This window comes from Ursus americanus, chromosome 18, assembly GCF_024610735.1.
Source record: "Ursus americanus isolate L20-20 chromosome 18, mUrsAme1.1.p, whole genome shotgun sequence".
Classification (NCBI taxonomy): domain Eukaryota; kingdom Metazoa; phylum Chordata; class Mammalia; order Carnivora; family Ursidae; genus Ursus; species Ursus americanus.
The window spans coordinates 48,101,088-48,118,993 of NC_142144.1; the positions used below are offsets into that span (position 1 = coordinate 48,101,088).

General features: G+C 41.9%; 1 protein-coding gene across 3 annotated transcripts in view; it reads right to left on the reverse strand.

The window, feature by feature from the left end:
- Window positions 1–17,906, reverse strand: part of ADAMTSL1 (ADAMTS like 1) — an 874,799-nt gene that overhangs the window by 14,254 nt on the left and 842,639 nt on the right. For all 3 annotated transcript variants that reach the window (XM_087869620.1, XM_087869619.1, XM_045780274.2), the window contains 2 exons: window positions 16,225–16,405; window positions 13,148–13,355 (listed from right to left, as the gene is read on the reverse strand). In XM_087869620.1, the coding sequence (XP_087725746.1) occupies window positions 13,148–13,355; window positions 16,225–16,405 (389 nt within the window). The remainder of the gene's footprint in view (window positions 1–13,147; window positions 13,356–16,224; window positions 16,406–17,906) is intronic.

Genomic DNA, 17,906 nt, shown 5'->3' on the forward strand with positions numbered 1-17,906 from the left:
AATCCATCATGGATGAATATAGAGCAACACTGTGAGAAACTTCAAAAAAAGATAGAAAATACCAAATGGAAGTGAAAGAGCTGAAGAACACGGTAACTAAAATCGATAAATATACTAGAGGGGTTCAACAACAAACTAGATGAAGCAGAAGGACCAGTCACCTCAAAAATAGGGCAGTGGAACTCATCCAATCAGAGGAGCAAAAGGAATGAAATACCTGTGAAGACAGCTTACAAAACAACAGCAAATGGAGCAATATTTGCATTATAGAGGATACAGAAGGAGCAGAGAGAAAGGAAAACTTAACTAACCTGCAGAAGGAAGGAAGGAAACCCAAAGAATTCCAAAGAAGACGAATCTAAAGAGACCTGCACCAAGACCCTTTCTAATTAACATGTCAAAAGTTAAAGATAAGGGGACCATTAAAAGCAGTAAGAAAAAAAAATCCCAACACGTTACATACAAGGGAACCCTGATAAGATTATCAGATTTTTTTTTTAGCAAAAACATTGAATATACTGTGACATTGTCTTCTCACCTGCAAACTGCTGAAAGAAAAAAGTTCCAATTAAGAATACTCTACCTGGAAAAAAAAAAAAGAATACCTGGCAAAGTTATTATTTAGAACTGAGAGGGAAAGTTTTTCAGATAGGCAAAGCTAAAGGAATTCACCAATGATTAACCAGTCTTACAGCAACTGTTAAAAGAGGATATCATATGTCAATTATATTTCAGTTAAAAAAGAAAACAAAAACATCTTCAGTAGCAAAAGAAATCTCACAGGAAGATGTTTTAAAGACATTTACATAAAAAGAAAACAAAAAATGTCAATGGATCAGCTTTACGCTAAAAAGAAAGGGCACTAATTAGTAACTAGAAAACATGAAAGTAAAAACTTACTGGTAAAGGTAAATATATAGAAAAGGTAGTAGATTAATACTTATTAAACCTAGTATGAAGTGTAAAAGACAAAAGTAGTAAAAATAACTGCAGTAAGTAGTTAAGGGATCACAAGATAAAAAGATGTCACATCAAAAACAAAATGGGGAGAGAGTAAAAAGGTAGAGCTTTAGAATGGAATCAAACTTAAGTTGATATCAACTTAGATCATTATAGAGATGTTGTTATATGTACACCTCATGGTAACCACCAAGCAAAAGCCTATGGTGGATACACAGAAGATAAAGAAATCTAACCTCCTCAATAAAGTCATCAAACCACAAAGGAAGAGATAGGAACTATAAAAAAGCAGTAAGTACACACATATCAATTAAGTGTAAATCAATTATAAATGCTCCAATTAAAAGACTTAAAAGCCAAGACCCACCTAAATGCTGCCCATAAGAGCCTCACTTCAGAAGTAAAGACACACACTGAAAGTGAAGGGAAGGAAAAGATAATCCATGTAAATGGAAACCAAAAGAAAGCAGGGGTAGCTATACTTAGAGCAGACAAAATACACTTTAGAACAAAGACTGGCATTACATAATGACAAAGAGGTCAATCCAACAAGAGGATATATCATTTGTAGATATTTATACACCCAACACAAGAGTACCTAAATCTATAAAGCAAATATTAACAGATTGAAAGGAAGAAATTGACAGTAATACAATAATAGTAGGGGATTTTACCACCCCGCTAACATTAATGGATAGACCATCCAGAAAGAAAATCAATAATGAAACATTGATTTTTTAATTTTTTTTTGAAACATTGATTTTAAACATGTTAGACCAAATGGACTTAACAGATGTGTGGGTGAATTCTGAAGTACATGTGAAACATTCTCTAGGATAAATCATATACTAGGCCATGAAACCAATGTTAAGAAGACTGCAAGCATATCAAGCAACTTTTCTGACCATAGTGGTATGAAACTAGAAAATGATTATAAGAAACCTGAAAAATTCACAAATATGTAAAGATTAAACATGCTATTGAACAACCCAGAGGTCCAAGAAGATATTATAAGAGAATAAATACTTTGAAACAAATGGAAATGTAACATACCAAAACTTGAGGGATGTAGCAAAATCAGTTCTAAGAGGAAATTTCATAGCTATATATGCCAACCTCAAGAAACAAAAATCTCAAACAACCTAACTTTACACTCAACAGAAAATGAAGCCCAAAGTTAGTAGGTAGAAATAACAATGAGCAGAGTAGAAACAGAAAAGATTATGAAACTAAGAGTTGGTTCTTTGAAAAAATAAAACTGACAAACCTTTAGCTAGAGTCACCAAAGACTAGAGGACTCAAAATCAGAAATGAAATAGATGTTATTAACACAAAAATGTAAAGGATAAGAGACTACTATTATTATAAAACTTCAACAAACTGGATAACCTAGAAGAAATGAATTTCTAGAAACCAAGACTGATTCCTGAAAAAAGGAGAAAAAACCTGAACTAGTAATGATTACTAGTAAGGAGATTATCCTAATAATCAAAACCTCCCAGTAAACAAAAGTCCAAGACCAATAGAGCTTCGCCAGTGAATTCTACCAGACATTCAAAGAAGAATTTGTAACAATCCTCTTCAACCTCTTGCTAAAAATGTAAGAGAAGGAATGCTTTCAAACTCATTTTATGAGAACAGCATTACCAACACCAGAAAAGGACAAAGAAAGGAAAATTTCAGGTCAACACCTCTGATGAACATAGATGCCAAAATCCTCAACAAAATATTAGCAAACAGTACATTGAAAAGGTCATGCACCACAATCAACTGGGGTTTACTCCAGGGATGTAAGTATGGTTCAACATCTGCAAATCCGTGTGATACACCACAGTAACAAAATGGAGGATAAAAATCATACAATTATCTAGATGCAGAAAAAGTATCTGACAAAAGTCAACATCCCATTTATGATTAAAAACTCTCAACAAAGTGGGCAGAGAGGGGAGGAACACCTGGGTGATAGAGGCTCTGCATCCTAGACTTATGCATACGAGTCTGGCTCATGTCACCTAACGAGCAAACCAATTCTTGCGGAGGCCTTGCTACTCTTTTTACTTAGAGTCACAATGCGGCAATACCTCCTCCCAGTGGACTGGCCAGATCTGTACCATTATGAGGACCTGCTGTGTATCTTGTTTACAAGGCATTTAGGAGGGACTTCTCTTGATTTGGAAGATGGTGGGGTAGGAGGGTCCTGAGCTCACTTCCTCCCATGGACACATAGAGACAACAACCACATTTATGCAACTACCTCTGAAAACGACCTGAAGACTGCTTCCACAGCTAGTCACAGAGAGAAGGGCACATCAAAAAGGGTAGGGGTAGTCAGGAAACAAACTTCCAGTGTGACCAACCACAAATGGGAGGGACACCCCTCCCTCCCTCTCCCAATGGAGAAGTGACAGGGATCAGACCCCACACTGGGAACTCCTGGCCCTGGGGACCAGCACTGGAAACACAAGTCCCCATAAAGTCTGCCTTTGAAAATCATCAGGGCTTAACTTCAAGAGTGCAGGAGGGTGATAGGAAACAGCATCCCTGTCTTTAAAGAGCCAGCATGCTAAATAACTTGGCCTAAGACATAGCACAGAAGCAGCAGTTTGAAAAGCACCTGAAGTATATGTGAAGGAGACTTATTGACCAATCTTAGAATATGTGCTGGAGGGGCAGGGATTTGCAGGAGATTTATCTGGGAAAGAAGGTGCTGTGGGCACCATTTTTCTTGACATCATCTAACTAGATGCTTGGGGGATCCAGCTAACACCCTCTTTACTTTAGTAGCTCCACATACCCTATGCTGGCATTCTTCTGCACACCCAACATACCTGCCAAGACAGGTGTCCCTCCACAAGTAAGAAGACTGGCATAATAATCTGGCAGGCAGCCTTGGCAGGGACTGGTGCAACTCCACAGTGACTCCTACACTGGGAAGGGGGTGGATAAGCCCTTCACACCAGTGTACCTCTAGTTTGTGCAGCTGGAGCTCCTCGCTGGCTGCATAGAGAGAAAGCCTTGTCCTCTGGTGTGCCTGCAGCTGTGGCAGAGGCTAACTGCAGACAGCTAGGCTGAGCGCCAGCGCCACCCATCAGCATGGCCACAGTGCCTGCAGCTGGGCTTTAATCCTGCCCAGTGTGCTCACATTAGGCAAAGCAGGTCCTTTGAGCTGGCTGGCCTGAAGGCCAGTCCCACCCACCAGTGTGTCCAAAGCAATCACAGCCACAACATGAGGGTGTACACACCTCCCCTACAGGGGACACCTCTGGAGTAACTGGTTCTGATTACCTGGGGGAAGAGTGTTATATGGTACCGCATATCTCTTTTACAAAAGGCCGCTACTCTTAAGACCAGGAGATATAGTTGACTTACCTAATACACACACAAAAAAACAGAGAGTTAGATAAAATGAGACAGAGGAATATGTCCTAAATGAAAGAACAAGATAAAACCACAGACAAAAAGCTTAAAGAAACAGATAAGCAACATGTCTGATAATGAGTTCAAAGTAATGGTGGTAAAGATACCTATTAGACTTGAGAAAAGAGATGAGCTCAGTGAGAATTTCAACAAAAAGAAAATATAAGAAAAAACCCCCAAGAACTGAAATGAAAAATATGCTAAAGAGAATCAACAGATTAGAAGATGCAGAAGAATGGTTCAGAGATCTGGAAGATAGGGTAATGGAAGCAACCAAGCCGAAGAGCAAAAATTAAAGTGAGAACAGGTTAAGGATCCCAGAAGGAGGAGGGGACAGAAAACTTCCTAGACATCCAAGTGTCGGAAACAGATCCCCAAATAAGATGAACCTAAGGAGGTTCACACCAAGACAAGCAATAATTAAAAAGGCAGAGATTAAAGAATTTAAAAAAAAAATGAGAGAAAAGCAAACTGTTATATACAAGAGGAATCTCATAAGGCTATCAGCTAATTTTTTAGCAGAAACTTTACAGGCCTAAAGAGCATGGCCTGATATATTCAAAGTGCTGAAAGGAAAAAAATCCACAACAAAGAATACTTGGTAAGGTTATTGTTGAGAATTGAAGGAGAGAAAGAGTTTTCTAGACAAAATTAAAAGAGTTCATCACCACTAAACCAGCCTTACAAGAAACATTAAAGGGAATTTTTTAAGTGGAAAGAAGGGGTCATACTAGAAAAATACTTTACTGGTAAAAATGAACATATATTAAGGTAGTAGATAAATACTTATAAAGCCAGTGTGGAGGTTAAAACATAAAAGTAGTAAAATCAATCATAATTATCTACAAAAATTACTCAAGGGATGAACAAAATAAAAAGATGCAAAATGATATAAGATACTTAAAATGTGAAGGGGAATAAAAATTTAGTGGCTTTAGATGTGTTTGAATTTCAGTGACTATCAAATTAATATAGAATGCTATCCACCTAGGATGTTATATATGAATTCAATGGTAACTACAAATTAAAAACCTATAACATATACGCAAAGAATAAAGAGAAAGGAATCCAAGCATGTAACACTGAAGAATGTCATCAAATTATAAGGAAAGAGAGAAGAAGATGAACAGAAGAGAACTAGAAAAACAAAATGGCAATACATACATACCTATCAGTTATTAAATGTATGGGGACTAAATAATTGAAACATATGTGATGAATGGATTAAAAAAAAGACCCATCTATATGCTGCCTATGAGAGACTCACTTCAGACCAAAAAACATGCACTGAAAGTGAAGGAATAGAAAAAGATACATCAGACAAAATAGACTCTAAAACAAAAAGTGTAGCAAGAGACAAAGAAGGGCATTATATAATGATAAAAGGATCAATCTAACAAGAAGATGTGACAATTGTAAATATCTATTCACCCAACATAGAAGCATCTAAATATATAAAGCAAAAATTAACAGACATAAAGGGAGACATTGACAGTAATACAATAATAGTAGGGGACTTTAATACTCCACTTACATCAATGGATATTGAAATCCATCCAGACTGAAAATCAACAAGGAAACAATGGCTTTGAATGACACATCAGACCAGATGGACTCAACAGATATACAGAACATTTCAGTCAAAAATAGAATACACATTCTTCACATGATAGGCCACAAAACAAGTCTCAATTAATTTAAGATTAAAATCATATCAAGCATCTTTTCCAACCACAATGGTGTGAAACTAGAAATTACAATAAAAAATTGGAAAGAACATGAAGACACGAAGGGTAAGCGACATGCTACTAAACATCCAATAGGTCAATGAATAAAGAGAAAAATCAAACAATACACAGAGGTGAATGAAAACGGAAATGCAACAGTCCAAAATCTTTGGGACACAGACAATGCAGTTCTAAGAGGAAAGTTTATAGCAATACAGGCCTATCATAAGAAACAAGAAAAATCTCAACCTTATACTTCCAGAAATTGGGCTTGGTTCTTTTTCTAAAATTAGTAGAAATAAGGATATAATAAAGATTAGAGTGGAAATAAGTGGAAATTAGAGAAGATCAACAAAACCAAGAGCTGGTTCTTTGAAAAGATAAATGAAATTGATAAAACTCTGCTCAGACTCATCAAGAAATAAAAAGATTCAAAATTAGAAACAAAAATGGGGAGACAACTGACACCACAGAAATACAAAGAATTATAAAGAGAATAACAATGAAAAATTAGATGCCAACAAACCTAGAAGAAATGGGTAAATTCCCCAAAATATAGTCTTCCAAAACTAAATTAAGAAGAAAGAGAAAATTTGAACAGACCAATTACTAGTAATGAAATTGAATTTGGTAATCAAAAATCCCCCCCCCTCAATTTCCAGGACCAGAAGTCTTCATAGGTGAATTCTACCAAACTTTTAAAGAAGAGTTAATACCTATTCTTCTCAAATTATTTAAAAAAAAAAAAAAGAAGAGAAAGGAAAGCTTTCACATTTATTCTATGAGGTCAGCATTACTCTGATACCAAAACCAGACAAAAGACACTACAAAAAAGGAAAACTACAGACCAATATTCCTGGGGAATATAGATGCAAAAAATCCTCAGAATATTAGCAAACCAAATTTAAAACTATATTAAAAAAGGATCATTCATCACAATCAAGAGGGATTTATTCCAGAAATACAAGGGTAGTTCAATATTTGCAAATCACCAACATGATACATCACAAAACCTTATGATAATCTCAATAGACACAGGAAAAAATTTAACAAAATACAATATCTATACATGATAAAAACTGTCAACAAAGTGGGTTTAGAGGGAACATACGGAATGTACTTCAACATAATAAAGGCTATGTATGAAAAACCCACAGTTAACATCCTTCTCAATAGTAAAAAACTGAAAGCTTTCCCTCTAAGATAAGTAACAAGACAAAGATGTCCACTCTCACCACTTTTATTCACCTAGTACTGGAAGTCTCAGCTGCAGCAATCGGAGAAGAAAAAGAAATGAAAGGAATCAAAATTGGTGAAGAAGAAATAAAACTCTCTTCACTGATGCCGTATAATACTATACATAGAAAACCCTCAAGACTCCACCAAAAAACTATTAGAATAAACAAATCCATAGAGTGGCAGGATATGAAATTAATGCACAGAAATTGGTTGTGTTTCTATACACTGATAACAAAGTAGCAGAGAGAAAAATTAAGAAAACAATACCACTTACAATTTCACCAAAAAAACCGAAAACCAAAAAACAACCCCCAAACACCTAGGAATAAATTTAACCAAGGAAGTGAAAGACCTGTGCTCTAAAAACTATGACATTGATGAAAGAAACGGAAGATAACATGAACAACTGGAAAGGTGTACCATGCTCACAGATTGAAAGAATATTGTTAAAATATCCATAGTACCCAAAGCAATCTACCTATTAAATATAATCCCTATCAAACTATCAATAGCATTTTTCACAGAACTAGAATATTACTAAAATTTGTATGGAACCAAAAAAGACCTCGAACATCCAAAGCAATCTTGAGAGAGAAGAACAAAGCTGGAGGTATCACAATCCCTGATTCCAAGATATGTTACAAAGCTATATTAATCAAAACAGTATGGCACTGGCGCAAAGACACAAAGATCAATGGAACAGATAGAAAGGCTAGGAATACTTATATGGTCATTTTCAACAAAGGATACAACAATATATAATGGGGGAAAAGATGGTCTTTTCAATAAACGGTGGTGGAAAAAGCGGACAGCTACATGCAAAAGAATGAAACTGGGCTGCTTTCTTATACCATACACAAAAATTTAAATGGATTAAAGACCTAAATTTGAGACTTGAAGCTATAAAACTCCTTAAAGAAAACACAGGCAGAAATCTCTTGGGCATCAACCTTAGAAACATATTTCTGAACATGTATCGCTAGTCAAGGGAAAGGAAAGCAAAAATAAACAAATGAGATTACATGAAAATAAAAAGCTTTTGCACAGTTGAGGAAACCACCAACAAAACAAAAAGGCAACCTAGTGAATGGGAGGAGATATGTGCAAATAATATCTCCAATAAGGGGTTAATACCCAAAATAACTTCTACAACTCAATATGTACACACAAAACCTATGAAAAAATGGGCAGAGAACTTGAATAGACATTTTGCCAAAGAAGACATCCAGATGGCCAACAGACATGAAAAGATGCTCAACATCATTAATGAGGGAAACACAGATCAAAACCACAAGGAGGTATCACCTCATACCATCAGAATGGCTAGTCTGAAAGTGCTGGCAAAGATGTGGAGAGAAGGAAGCCCTTGTGCACTGCTGGTGAGAGTGTAAATTGGCATAACTACTGTAGAAGACAATACAGGAGATATCAAAAAATTAAAAATAGAAATGCCATATGATCCAGTAATCCCACTACTGAGTATTTACCCCAAAATAATGAAAACACCAATTCAAAAAGATGTAAGTACCTCTATTTATTGCAGCATTATTTATGGTAGCTAAGATATGGAATCAACCCAAGCGTCAGCGAAGTTGTAGGATATACAATCAATACAAAAAGTCTATTGTATTTCTAGACTAGTAACAAACTCTCGGAGAAATTAAAACCATTCCATTTACGATTATATCAGAAAGAAAAAAAATATCTAGGAATAAATTTACCCAAGGAGGTAAAAGCCCTGTAAACTGAAAACTATGACATCAGTGAACGAAATTGAAGAAGACGCAAGTAGATGTTCTGTGTTCATGGACTGGATGAATCAATATTGTTAAAATGTTCATACTACTCAAAGCAATCTACACATTAAATGCAATCCCTACCAAAATTCCAATGGCATTTTTCACAGAAATAGAGAAATCAATCTTAAAATTTGTATGTAACCACAAAAGACCCCAAAGAGCCAAAGCAATCTGGAGAGAGAACACAGAAGCTGGAGGCATCATGCACCCTGCCTACAAACTATTCAAAGTTATAGTAATCAAAACAGTATGATTTGGCATAAAACCAGACACATAAGTCAATGGAACAGAAAAGAGGGCCCAGAATTAGACCTGCGCGTATCTGGTTAATTAATTTCTGACAAAGGAGCCATGAATATACAAGGGGGAAGGATAGTCTCTTCAATAAATGGTGCTGGGAAAACTGGTAGCCACATGCAAAACAACGAAATTGAACTACTCTTCCATCATACAGAAATTTTCACTCCAAATGGATTAAAGACTTGAACGTGATTCTTGAAATCAAAGAAATCAAAGAAAACATGGGCAGTAAGCTCTTTGACATCATCCTTGGCAATTATATTTTGAATCTGGCATGAAAAGCAAAGGCAACATAAAGAAAAGTAAACATGTGAGACGACATCAGCAAAGGAAACCATCAACAAAGTGAAAAGGCAACCTACGAATGGGAGAAGTGTTTGCAAATCAACCCCATGTAAGGGATTAATATCTAAAATACGTAAAGAACTTTTATGAATCAATAGAAAACCAAACAATGCAATTTTAAAAAGGCAGATGATCTGAACAGATATTTTCCTGATGAAGACATACAGACGGTCAACAGGTGCATGAAAATGTGCTCAAGATCACCAAGCATCGGTGAAATACAAATCAGAACCACCATGAGATATCATCTCATACCTGTTAGAATCGCTAGTACCAAAAAGACAGGAAATAACAAGTGTTGGGGAGGATGTGGAGAAAAGGAAACCATTCTGTACTGTTGGGCAGAATGAAAATTGGTGCAGCCACTATAAAAACGGTATGTAGGTTCCTCAAAAATTAAAAATAGAACTATCATATCAACCAGCAATTCTATTCCTGGGTTTTTATCCAAAATAAAAAAAAACCCCACACTAACTTGAAAGGACATATGACCCCCCATGTTCATTGCAGCATTATTTGCAACAGTCCAGATATAGAACAACCTAAGTATCCATCAGTGGATGAATGGATAAAGGAAATGTGGTGTACACACACACACACACACACACACACACACACACACACACACTCACGTGCACAGAGGAATACTATTTAGCCATGAAAAAGAATGACATCTTGCCATTAGTGATGGCATGTACAGACCGTGAGGGCATAAAAGTCAAAGAAAGCAGACAGACAAAGACAAAAACTGTGTGATTTCATATGTTGAATCTGAACAACAACAACCCTCCCCGCAAACTATAACAGATGCAGAGAACAGATTGTTGGTAGCCAGAGGCAGGGGTTGGGGGTAGGTGAAATATGTGGAGGGGGGTCAAAAGGTACAAACTTCCAGTTAAAAAATATACATGTCCTGGGGATGCAAGGTACAGCACGGTGCCTATAGTTAATAATACTATATTGTATATTTTGAAGTTGCTATGAGTCGATCTTAAAATCTTAATCACAATTTTTTTAAGTGTGTACGGTGATGAATGTTGGACTTACTGTGATCATTCTGCAATGTATGCAGATATCAAATCATACCTTATGCACCTGAAATTAACATAATGGGTATATGTCAGTTATATCTCAATAAAAAAGTTCGTTATCCAAGGTTCTGCTCCAGACCTGCCATATCAGAATTTGCATTTTTAACAAGATCCACAAGTGATTCACATGAAAGCTTGAGACATACTTGCCGAGAGGATTTTAGAAGAAAGAAGGGGAGAAGAGTGTTCTTTGAAGGGAAGAAAGGGGGAAGGACCTTTTTTCTCTCTTTTAGAAGAAGTAATCACTGAGAAAGAATGATCAGTGTGCACAGTGTACGTCCCCTTCTGTGACCTCAACGATACAGTGCAGAAACGTCTCCCGTGTGAAGCCGGGTCTGTTCCTCATTGTCATGTCACAAACCGCCAGTAAGCCTTGCGGGCCTAGAAGCAGAGCTGCCTTGGGCGGAATGAAAGCTAGCAGAAGCGGGCTTTTCCAGGTAAGAGAAAGATGATATCCCCCAGGCATCGGAGCAAAAGGGAGGGAGCTCATGCCTCTTTGATTATGAAGCACATACATTAGGTCACTGGAAATGAGCAGGCGGTTGGTAAAGGTGCCAAAAAGGAGCCTCAGGCCGAGTGTGTTGTTTGGCCAGCGTGGAGCATTATCCCCGGACTCACCTGGGACACAAATGGCTTATGGATTGCAAGTGAATTCTGTGGCCAGATTTCCTCCAAATAACATTTGATCTTCCTTAGAGATGGCCACAGTGTATTGACTGAACGGCAAGTTCCAAGTGATTGTTTTTCAAAGAACACACCTCACGGTGGGGACGGAGGAACATGAATGCAGTACCGGGTAGAAAGCCAGTTCCAACTAGTTTCGAGTTGCTAGCTGCCCAGAACATTCGGTCCCATTAGCTCCCATAGAGTTACAGGAAGAATTAAGAGCCTTGTGGTAGTTTTGGGCTGTCCCAGCAGGCCAAGCTTAACGGCATGTTTCAGACACCAGCCAGTCACAAACTAGGCCCGGCCAGTCAGAATGGTCAGCCTCTGACGAACGAGAGTTGTCACCACACAGCTGGTAGCGTGGGCACTAGCTGATTATCATCCCCGGCAGGCAGCTCTTATGTGCTAAGTGGGTCCCCTGTAGGTTCTGAGCACAGACTTTGAAAGGAGCGGAGCACATGCCATTATGTCATTTCCCCCAAGCGCCACACTGGATTGTTTTGTTAGTGCCAACAACATTCTGAAACAGAGGAGGGGTCAGATGAGTAGGAAAGCTCCTCTTCGTCTAAATAGAGACCCTATGTCCCTGCACTGGGGAAAGCCCAGGCCTCCAATTACAACGTGAATTCCTGACTCAGTCCTACCGGCCCACGAGTGACGTGAGATCAACGGTCGGGTGACTGTCGGTGCCTCCCACCCCTCCCAGGCTGCTTCTGTCATGGCGTAGTGTCTGTTATGGCTCGGGTCTGTTCTTCCCCAGAGAGGATCCTCAGTTTGTGTTATTTTTTAAAGTCATAACTAACCATAAAATTTCCTTTCCAATGGACAGAGTTCTGTGGTTCCTCTCTATATCCAGAAAAGAGCTCCCATCCCTCCTGGGGTCCTGTGAGCCCCCATTTCTGCTGTGTGTTGAGCTAACCTGGGACTTTTTTTTGGCTGCCATCTGACTGAGAATTGAGAAAGGAATTGGTGGTTTCAAAGTGATCCAGCTAGGTTTCAACTCTTCTTGGCTCAGAAGAGTGGTTCTCTATCCTCGCTGCACACCAGAATCTCCCTGTAGTTTCTAAAACTTGCCCATGCTCCCATCCCGCCCCCGAACAACTGACTTAGAATCTCAGGGAGGGGCAGCCTGGACATTGGTCTTTTAAAGAAGCTTCTCCAGTGAGTCTGTGTTACCCGGTTGAGAATCCCTGGTCCAGAACAACACTGCAGCCCCCAGACGGATCTCATCAGAGCTTTAAATCGTCAGCCATAAGACAGCCAGTGAGAAGAGGAGGACTTACAGAAAATGAGTCAGAAGGTGGGGTTGCTGAGGATTCGCTGATGATCTGAGAAAGGGATGAGCCGGGGGTGGGGGGGTGGGGGAGGTGAGGGGGGAGGGAAATCAACAGGGAAAGTGTAATGGCTGTGGGAGGTATGTTTGTGTTAGAGAAGAATCATCAGAACTGCTAAGCTTTTGGATGGATACTGGGCAGGAGAGTTGACCGACAGATGGGATGTGAAAGGTCTGACATCGCAGAGGATGTGGCAGTGGTGGCCTTTTACTTCCTACCATGGCAGGGTCCGTACCTTTAGATGTATCTGTCAGATAAAATCCTCTCACCTGGCCCCAGCTGGAGAAGGCCCACTCCACGCAGAGCTGTTGGTTACAGGCCTGGGTGTCCACTGGCCGTTTGGCGAGCTGTGTACACAGATCATTGGACACAGGGGTGGAGATCCCAGAGGCTTTCAGCTTTTGACAGGTCACCCGGCGGGTCTGGACGCCTCCCCCACAGCTCCGGGTACAGGCTGACCAGGAGGTCACCATCCACCTGGGAAGAGGAAGAGCAAAGGGTCAGGCCTTGGGCAGAGGAATGGTGCCATATATTCTCAGAAAAAGAGCCTGAATATTCCCTTATTCTCACCACCCAGCTGCTAATCTCGGGGCATGGCTTTTTTCATGGTATGCATAGAGTGGAAGTCTGAAAATGGTCCCCCAAAAGATATCCACATCAGATCCCCAGAAGCTGGGAATGTTACCATATTTGGACAAAGGGGGCTTTGCAGATATAGTTAAGGATTTTGAGATGAGATTATCCTACATTATCTGCCTTCACAGATGTCCTTAGAAGAGAAAGAGAGATTGGAGAAGAGGAGGAGACCGTGTGAGCACAGAGGCAGCGGCTGGAGTGATGTGGCCACAAGCCGAGGGATGCCTGGAGCTGCCAGAAGTTGGCAGGGCTTGAGAAAGTTGCAAGGGGTACAGCCCTGCTGACATCTTGATTTTGGGCTTCCGGCCTTCCAAGCTGTGAGAAAATTAATGTCTCTTCTTTGCAGCCACAGAAAACAAATACCCTTTGGAAACTGACTGCAAAGGTGCGTCTTGAAAGAGCAGTCTGAACGTTACTTGTCTCACTGGCCCTGAAGCTGTGAGCCTGCAGAGGGGACGCTCTGGGAAGACGGTCCTTTAGCTAGTTACGCTGCACTGTGGTTCTGGGACTTGTGGCAGAAGGGGGACAGTCTCCTAGGGAAGTCAGGTCCAAACCGTGTCTCTGGCTCTACCCCCCCCCCACCCCCCGAGTCAGTGCTCAGTCTGCTAGTACTCCCTCTTTTTCCTACCTTGCTTTAACCCACGTCTCACTGGATTTGGTGGAATCCCCGAGAAACACGCAGCGCTGCTTCTGGCTTTGTGGAGCAGTTTCCTACCTCCACGAGTCCCAGGGCATAGGCCTTATACCACCTGGTGGGCTGCGTATGTGGAGAATGTCCTTTCTTGGGATGTTAGGTTCCGGCTACAATTTGGATCGTCAGAAGTGAGACTGACCAGGACTCCGCAAATGGCTTTTCTCATAAAGCCAAGCTGGAATTTGGGAAACAGGCTGAAATCCTTTGTCCAGTTACAAACCCGTAGGGGCTCTCTGTGCACGTTCGCACTGTGGGCTGGTTGTCAAAGAGAAGGGGAAAGGGGGACAGTTTGGGGGAAACAGAAAAGCCTTGGTGTGTTCCAGTCATCCCTATTCAGTCTCGGGAGAAAGACCATTCTGGGGTTTTAATGAATGCCTGAGACAAAGTGTATCTATGTGAAATGGAGGAACAGCCACCTGGGTCAAAGCAGGACTTCCTGGCCCTAGTCAGAGACACCCAGGGCGAGACCTGCGTGTGTTAGAGAAGGCTGCTGAGGTGCCTGGGAAGCCTGGCAGGGAAACCAGTCAAAGGTGAACTGGTGGCCGCTTCCTGGTCCAGTGGCGCAACCTCTGGCCCTCAGGAGAGGCAAGCGGCAGAGACAGGGAGCAAATTCCTTTTGAATCTGGATCTGTGACTTATTTAGTTCGGTGGAACCTTCCGGCTCCATTGGCCCTGGAGAGAGATGACTGCATGCAGATCTCCAGCCCACAGGAGCAGAGCCACTTAGGAAGCAGGCATGAGGTGTCGTAAAGCTCCTGGGGGTACTGAAACCCAAGCCGACACGGCCATTATTTCATTTGCAGAACTAAGTGAGGCTGATTGACTCTGACCATCACCACAGCAAGTCAGAAAAGTCCTTGGCATGTCCAAGACTTCGTCTTCATTTCAAATAGCTTGGCGAGGGCAGTCTTCCAGCCCCTTATACCCCCGGTGAATGTCAGGCCTGCATTTCAATCAACTTTTATTTCCAAATATACATTTCAGCAGTTTTTCAGGAGCTGGGGTGGGGGGTTTGAGAAAGGAGAGGTATGGCTATGTTACAGTTCAGGCAGGGTATAAAAGGACATTAATCATTCCCATGGAAACCTTCCCGTCAGCAAGTCAAACTGCTGATATTAATGAGCATGTTTCATATTTCACTGAGTCTCTCCTGGTTTCAGCTGCTCCTTATGACTCAGCTGGCCAAACACAAAGCGGGTGCCTAAATAGCATATGAAAGTCCCACAGACAGGTAGGAAGGGGGCATCGAGAGGCGCAGCCAAGTCCCCCAGGCTCACGATGCCATGCTGGTGGCAGCCCTAAGCCCATCCATTATCCCTTTAGCGACTGCCTGCAGACTGGGGGTAGGGTGCTCTGTGGGACTCACAGCTCCTCAAAGCTGTGAGAGGCAGAGACGGTGGGTGTCATTCTGGGACCAGAGGTAGAGAACGTCTATCCAACATGGAGGCGACTACAGAAAATGAAGATTTGTTTTGACTTTGGCAGGATGCACCTCTTTGAAGATGAGAAGGGGATAAGATTTCCTCACCTCAACTGCAGTACCAAAGAGCACGGTTTCTGAAGTTAGAAGAAAGGGGAGGGGCTGGGGTCGAGGCCAGTAACCCCGATCTCCTCAGCACCTCAACTGCAAACACAGTTGTCCTCTTACAAACTAGAGAGCAAATTTCTTATTGCAGGATGGGAGCGAGCTCTGGCTAGGACCTGGAATGCTCCTGCTCCCTGAACAGACCCTCTCAGGTACTTGGGATGCCTCTGGCAGTCCTTAGCCTGCTGAGTGGGGAGGGAACAAACTGCCGAGGCAGGAGGCCCATTCTCAGGGATATTTTCTGCAGGGTGGAGAGGCCTGGCAAGTCTGGGCCTACAGAAAAGAACAGTGCCTTGGATGGCAGGCCCCCTTGCCGGCCCTCTGTGTCTCTCCTTAGGCGCTGCTGGACAAATGCTAGCCCCCGGCCTGGCTAAAAGTCAGGGTCCAGCCTTGGGGCTGGGGAGGCCTGAGCCAGCACCTGCCACACTCACCGAGAAGGGCAGTCTCTCCGGTTGCAGGCGGTGGGCTGCACAGCAGGGCGTGCCTTCCCTGCACAGTGAGTGGGGCTGACCTCTGTGCTGTTCAGGAGACACCTCAGGCGGGGCTGCTGGACGCCCCTGTTCCCACAGGAGGCTGAGCAGGTCGCCAGTCTGTCCACAGACCACCAGTAATCTGTCAGAAGGGGAGGATCAGAGGAGGAAAGAGGATTGCGTTATTGTCCGTGCTCTGTGGGCACGAGGGGCTCTCGTGGATGACACTATGTCCTGCAGTGGGCTCCCTTCCCAACTTAGGTAGGCAACTGGCATGGCGTCCAGGAGCCTCAGTTGGCCTGTCTGTAAAGCGAGTACAAAACCCTGGCCTTGCGAGGGTACTGTGAGGACTGGCTATAATGAAAGCAAAGGGCCCAGCCCGGTGCCTGGCACATACAGAGTGCTTAACCAGTGGTTGTGGTCCTTATTCTTATATACACTTCCGAAGTGCTTTTTCTCCTAGTGGGTCACCAGAGAGTGCCTTTCTTTTTCAACAGAGAGATACGAAAGTATCAGAGATACTTAACAATCATACAGATACATGCACATTTGAGTTGAACTTTGGAAATGTTACCAAAAAAACAGCCTACCCAGAGAGTACTCATTTACACGAAACGGGAACGTCAGAAAGAAATTCAATTTCTGTGGATTTTCTATTTGGGGGGGGGTGGGACTCACTGGTAGGAAAGCTGTTAAAAATAACTGTGGGCTGGTAAACTGTGACTGCTTATTTGCAAGGTCGTATATTACAAATCTTGCAGATAGGCACTGGCTTCTGGTTTTCAGCAGAGAATGGCTGGTTGGCAAGAAAATGGAACGCTGACTTTCCCGTCTGGAAAGCCAAATGGCAGGGGAGGCTATTTAAGGGGAAAACCCATTTGCTGAGAAAAATCTCCCACCTCGTGTGCTACATTGGGCACAAAATTCTGCCCCTTCCTACAGAATCCTCCATTTCAGAGTGCATGCGATAGGATTCTGCTTTCCCTAAAAACAGTCACACACAGGCTGCAGGTAGAAATAGCCTGTGGAAAACTCGACAGTCTCACTTGGGTTCTATAACCAGGCCCAGTTTGGGTTTGTTTGCCACTGTTTGGGTTCATTCACCACCCTTTCTTGGTGTAACTAAAGCCAGGCCTCTCCCAAGGGCTTTCTGACCCGCCCGTGTTCCTGGAAGGTTAATCCAGGAGCCACAGGAAAGGTGTCTGCAAAACCCTTCGCCCGGGACTGCAGCTGAAGGCTCCTTAGTATGATAAGCAGGTACAGGCATCAGCCTGCCTCTCCGGGAGAGGAGACAATAACCAAGCAGTTCAGATCAAGAGGTTTTTGTTTTTTTGTTTTTTTGTTTTTAATCAGACCAACAGAGAAAACTTGCATTAATTTAACAGGCTGCACTGCATACATGCACGTGTGTGCTTGCATGTATTAGGGGCGTTTGCGTGTGTGTGTGTGTGTGTGTGGGATTCTTACTAGTTAAGCAAGCATAAGTGAAACTTTCTAGGCTTTGATATATCGCGGTGTTGCCTTGGTCCTCAGCAGCAGCAACAAGATGAAGCAGAAGGGCCCATTTACAAGAGCAGCACTGACTTTTCCAGATTCTGCTGGGACGGAGCCTGGTGGCTCTTCCGAAGGGCCTCATCGTATGG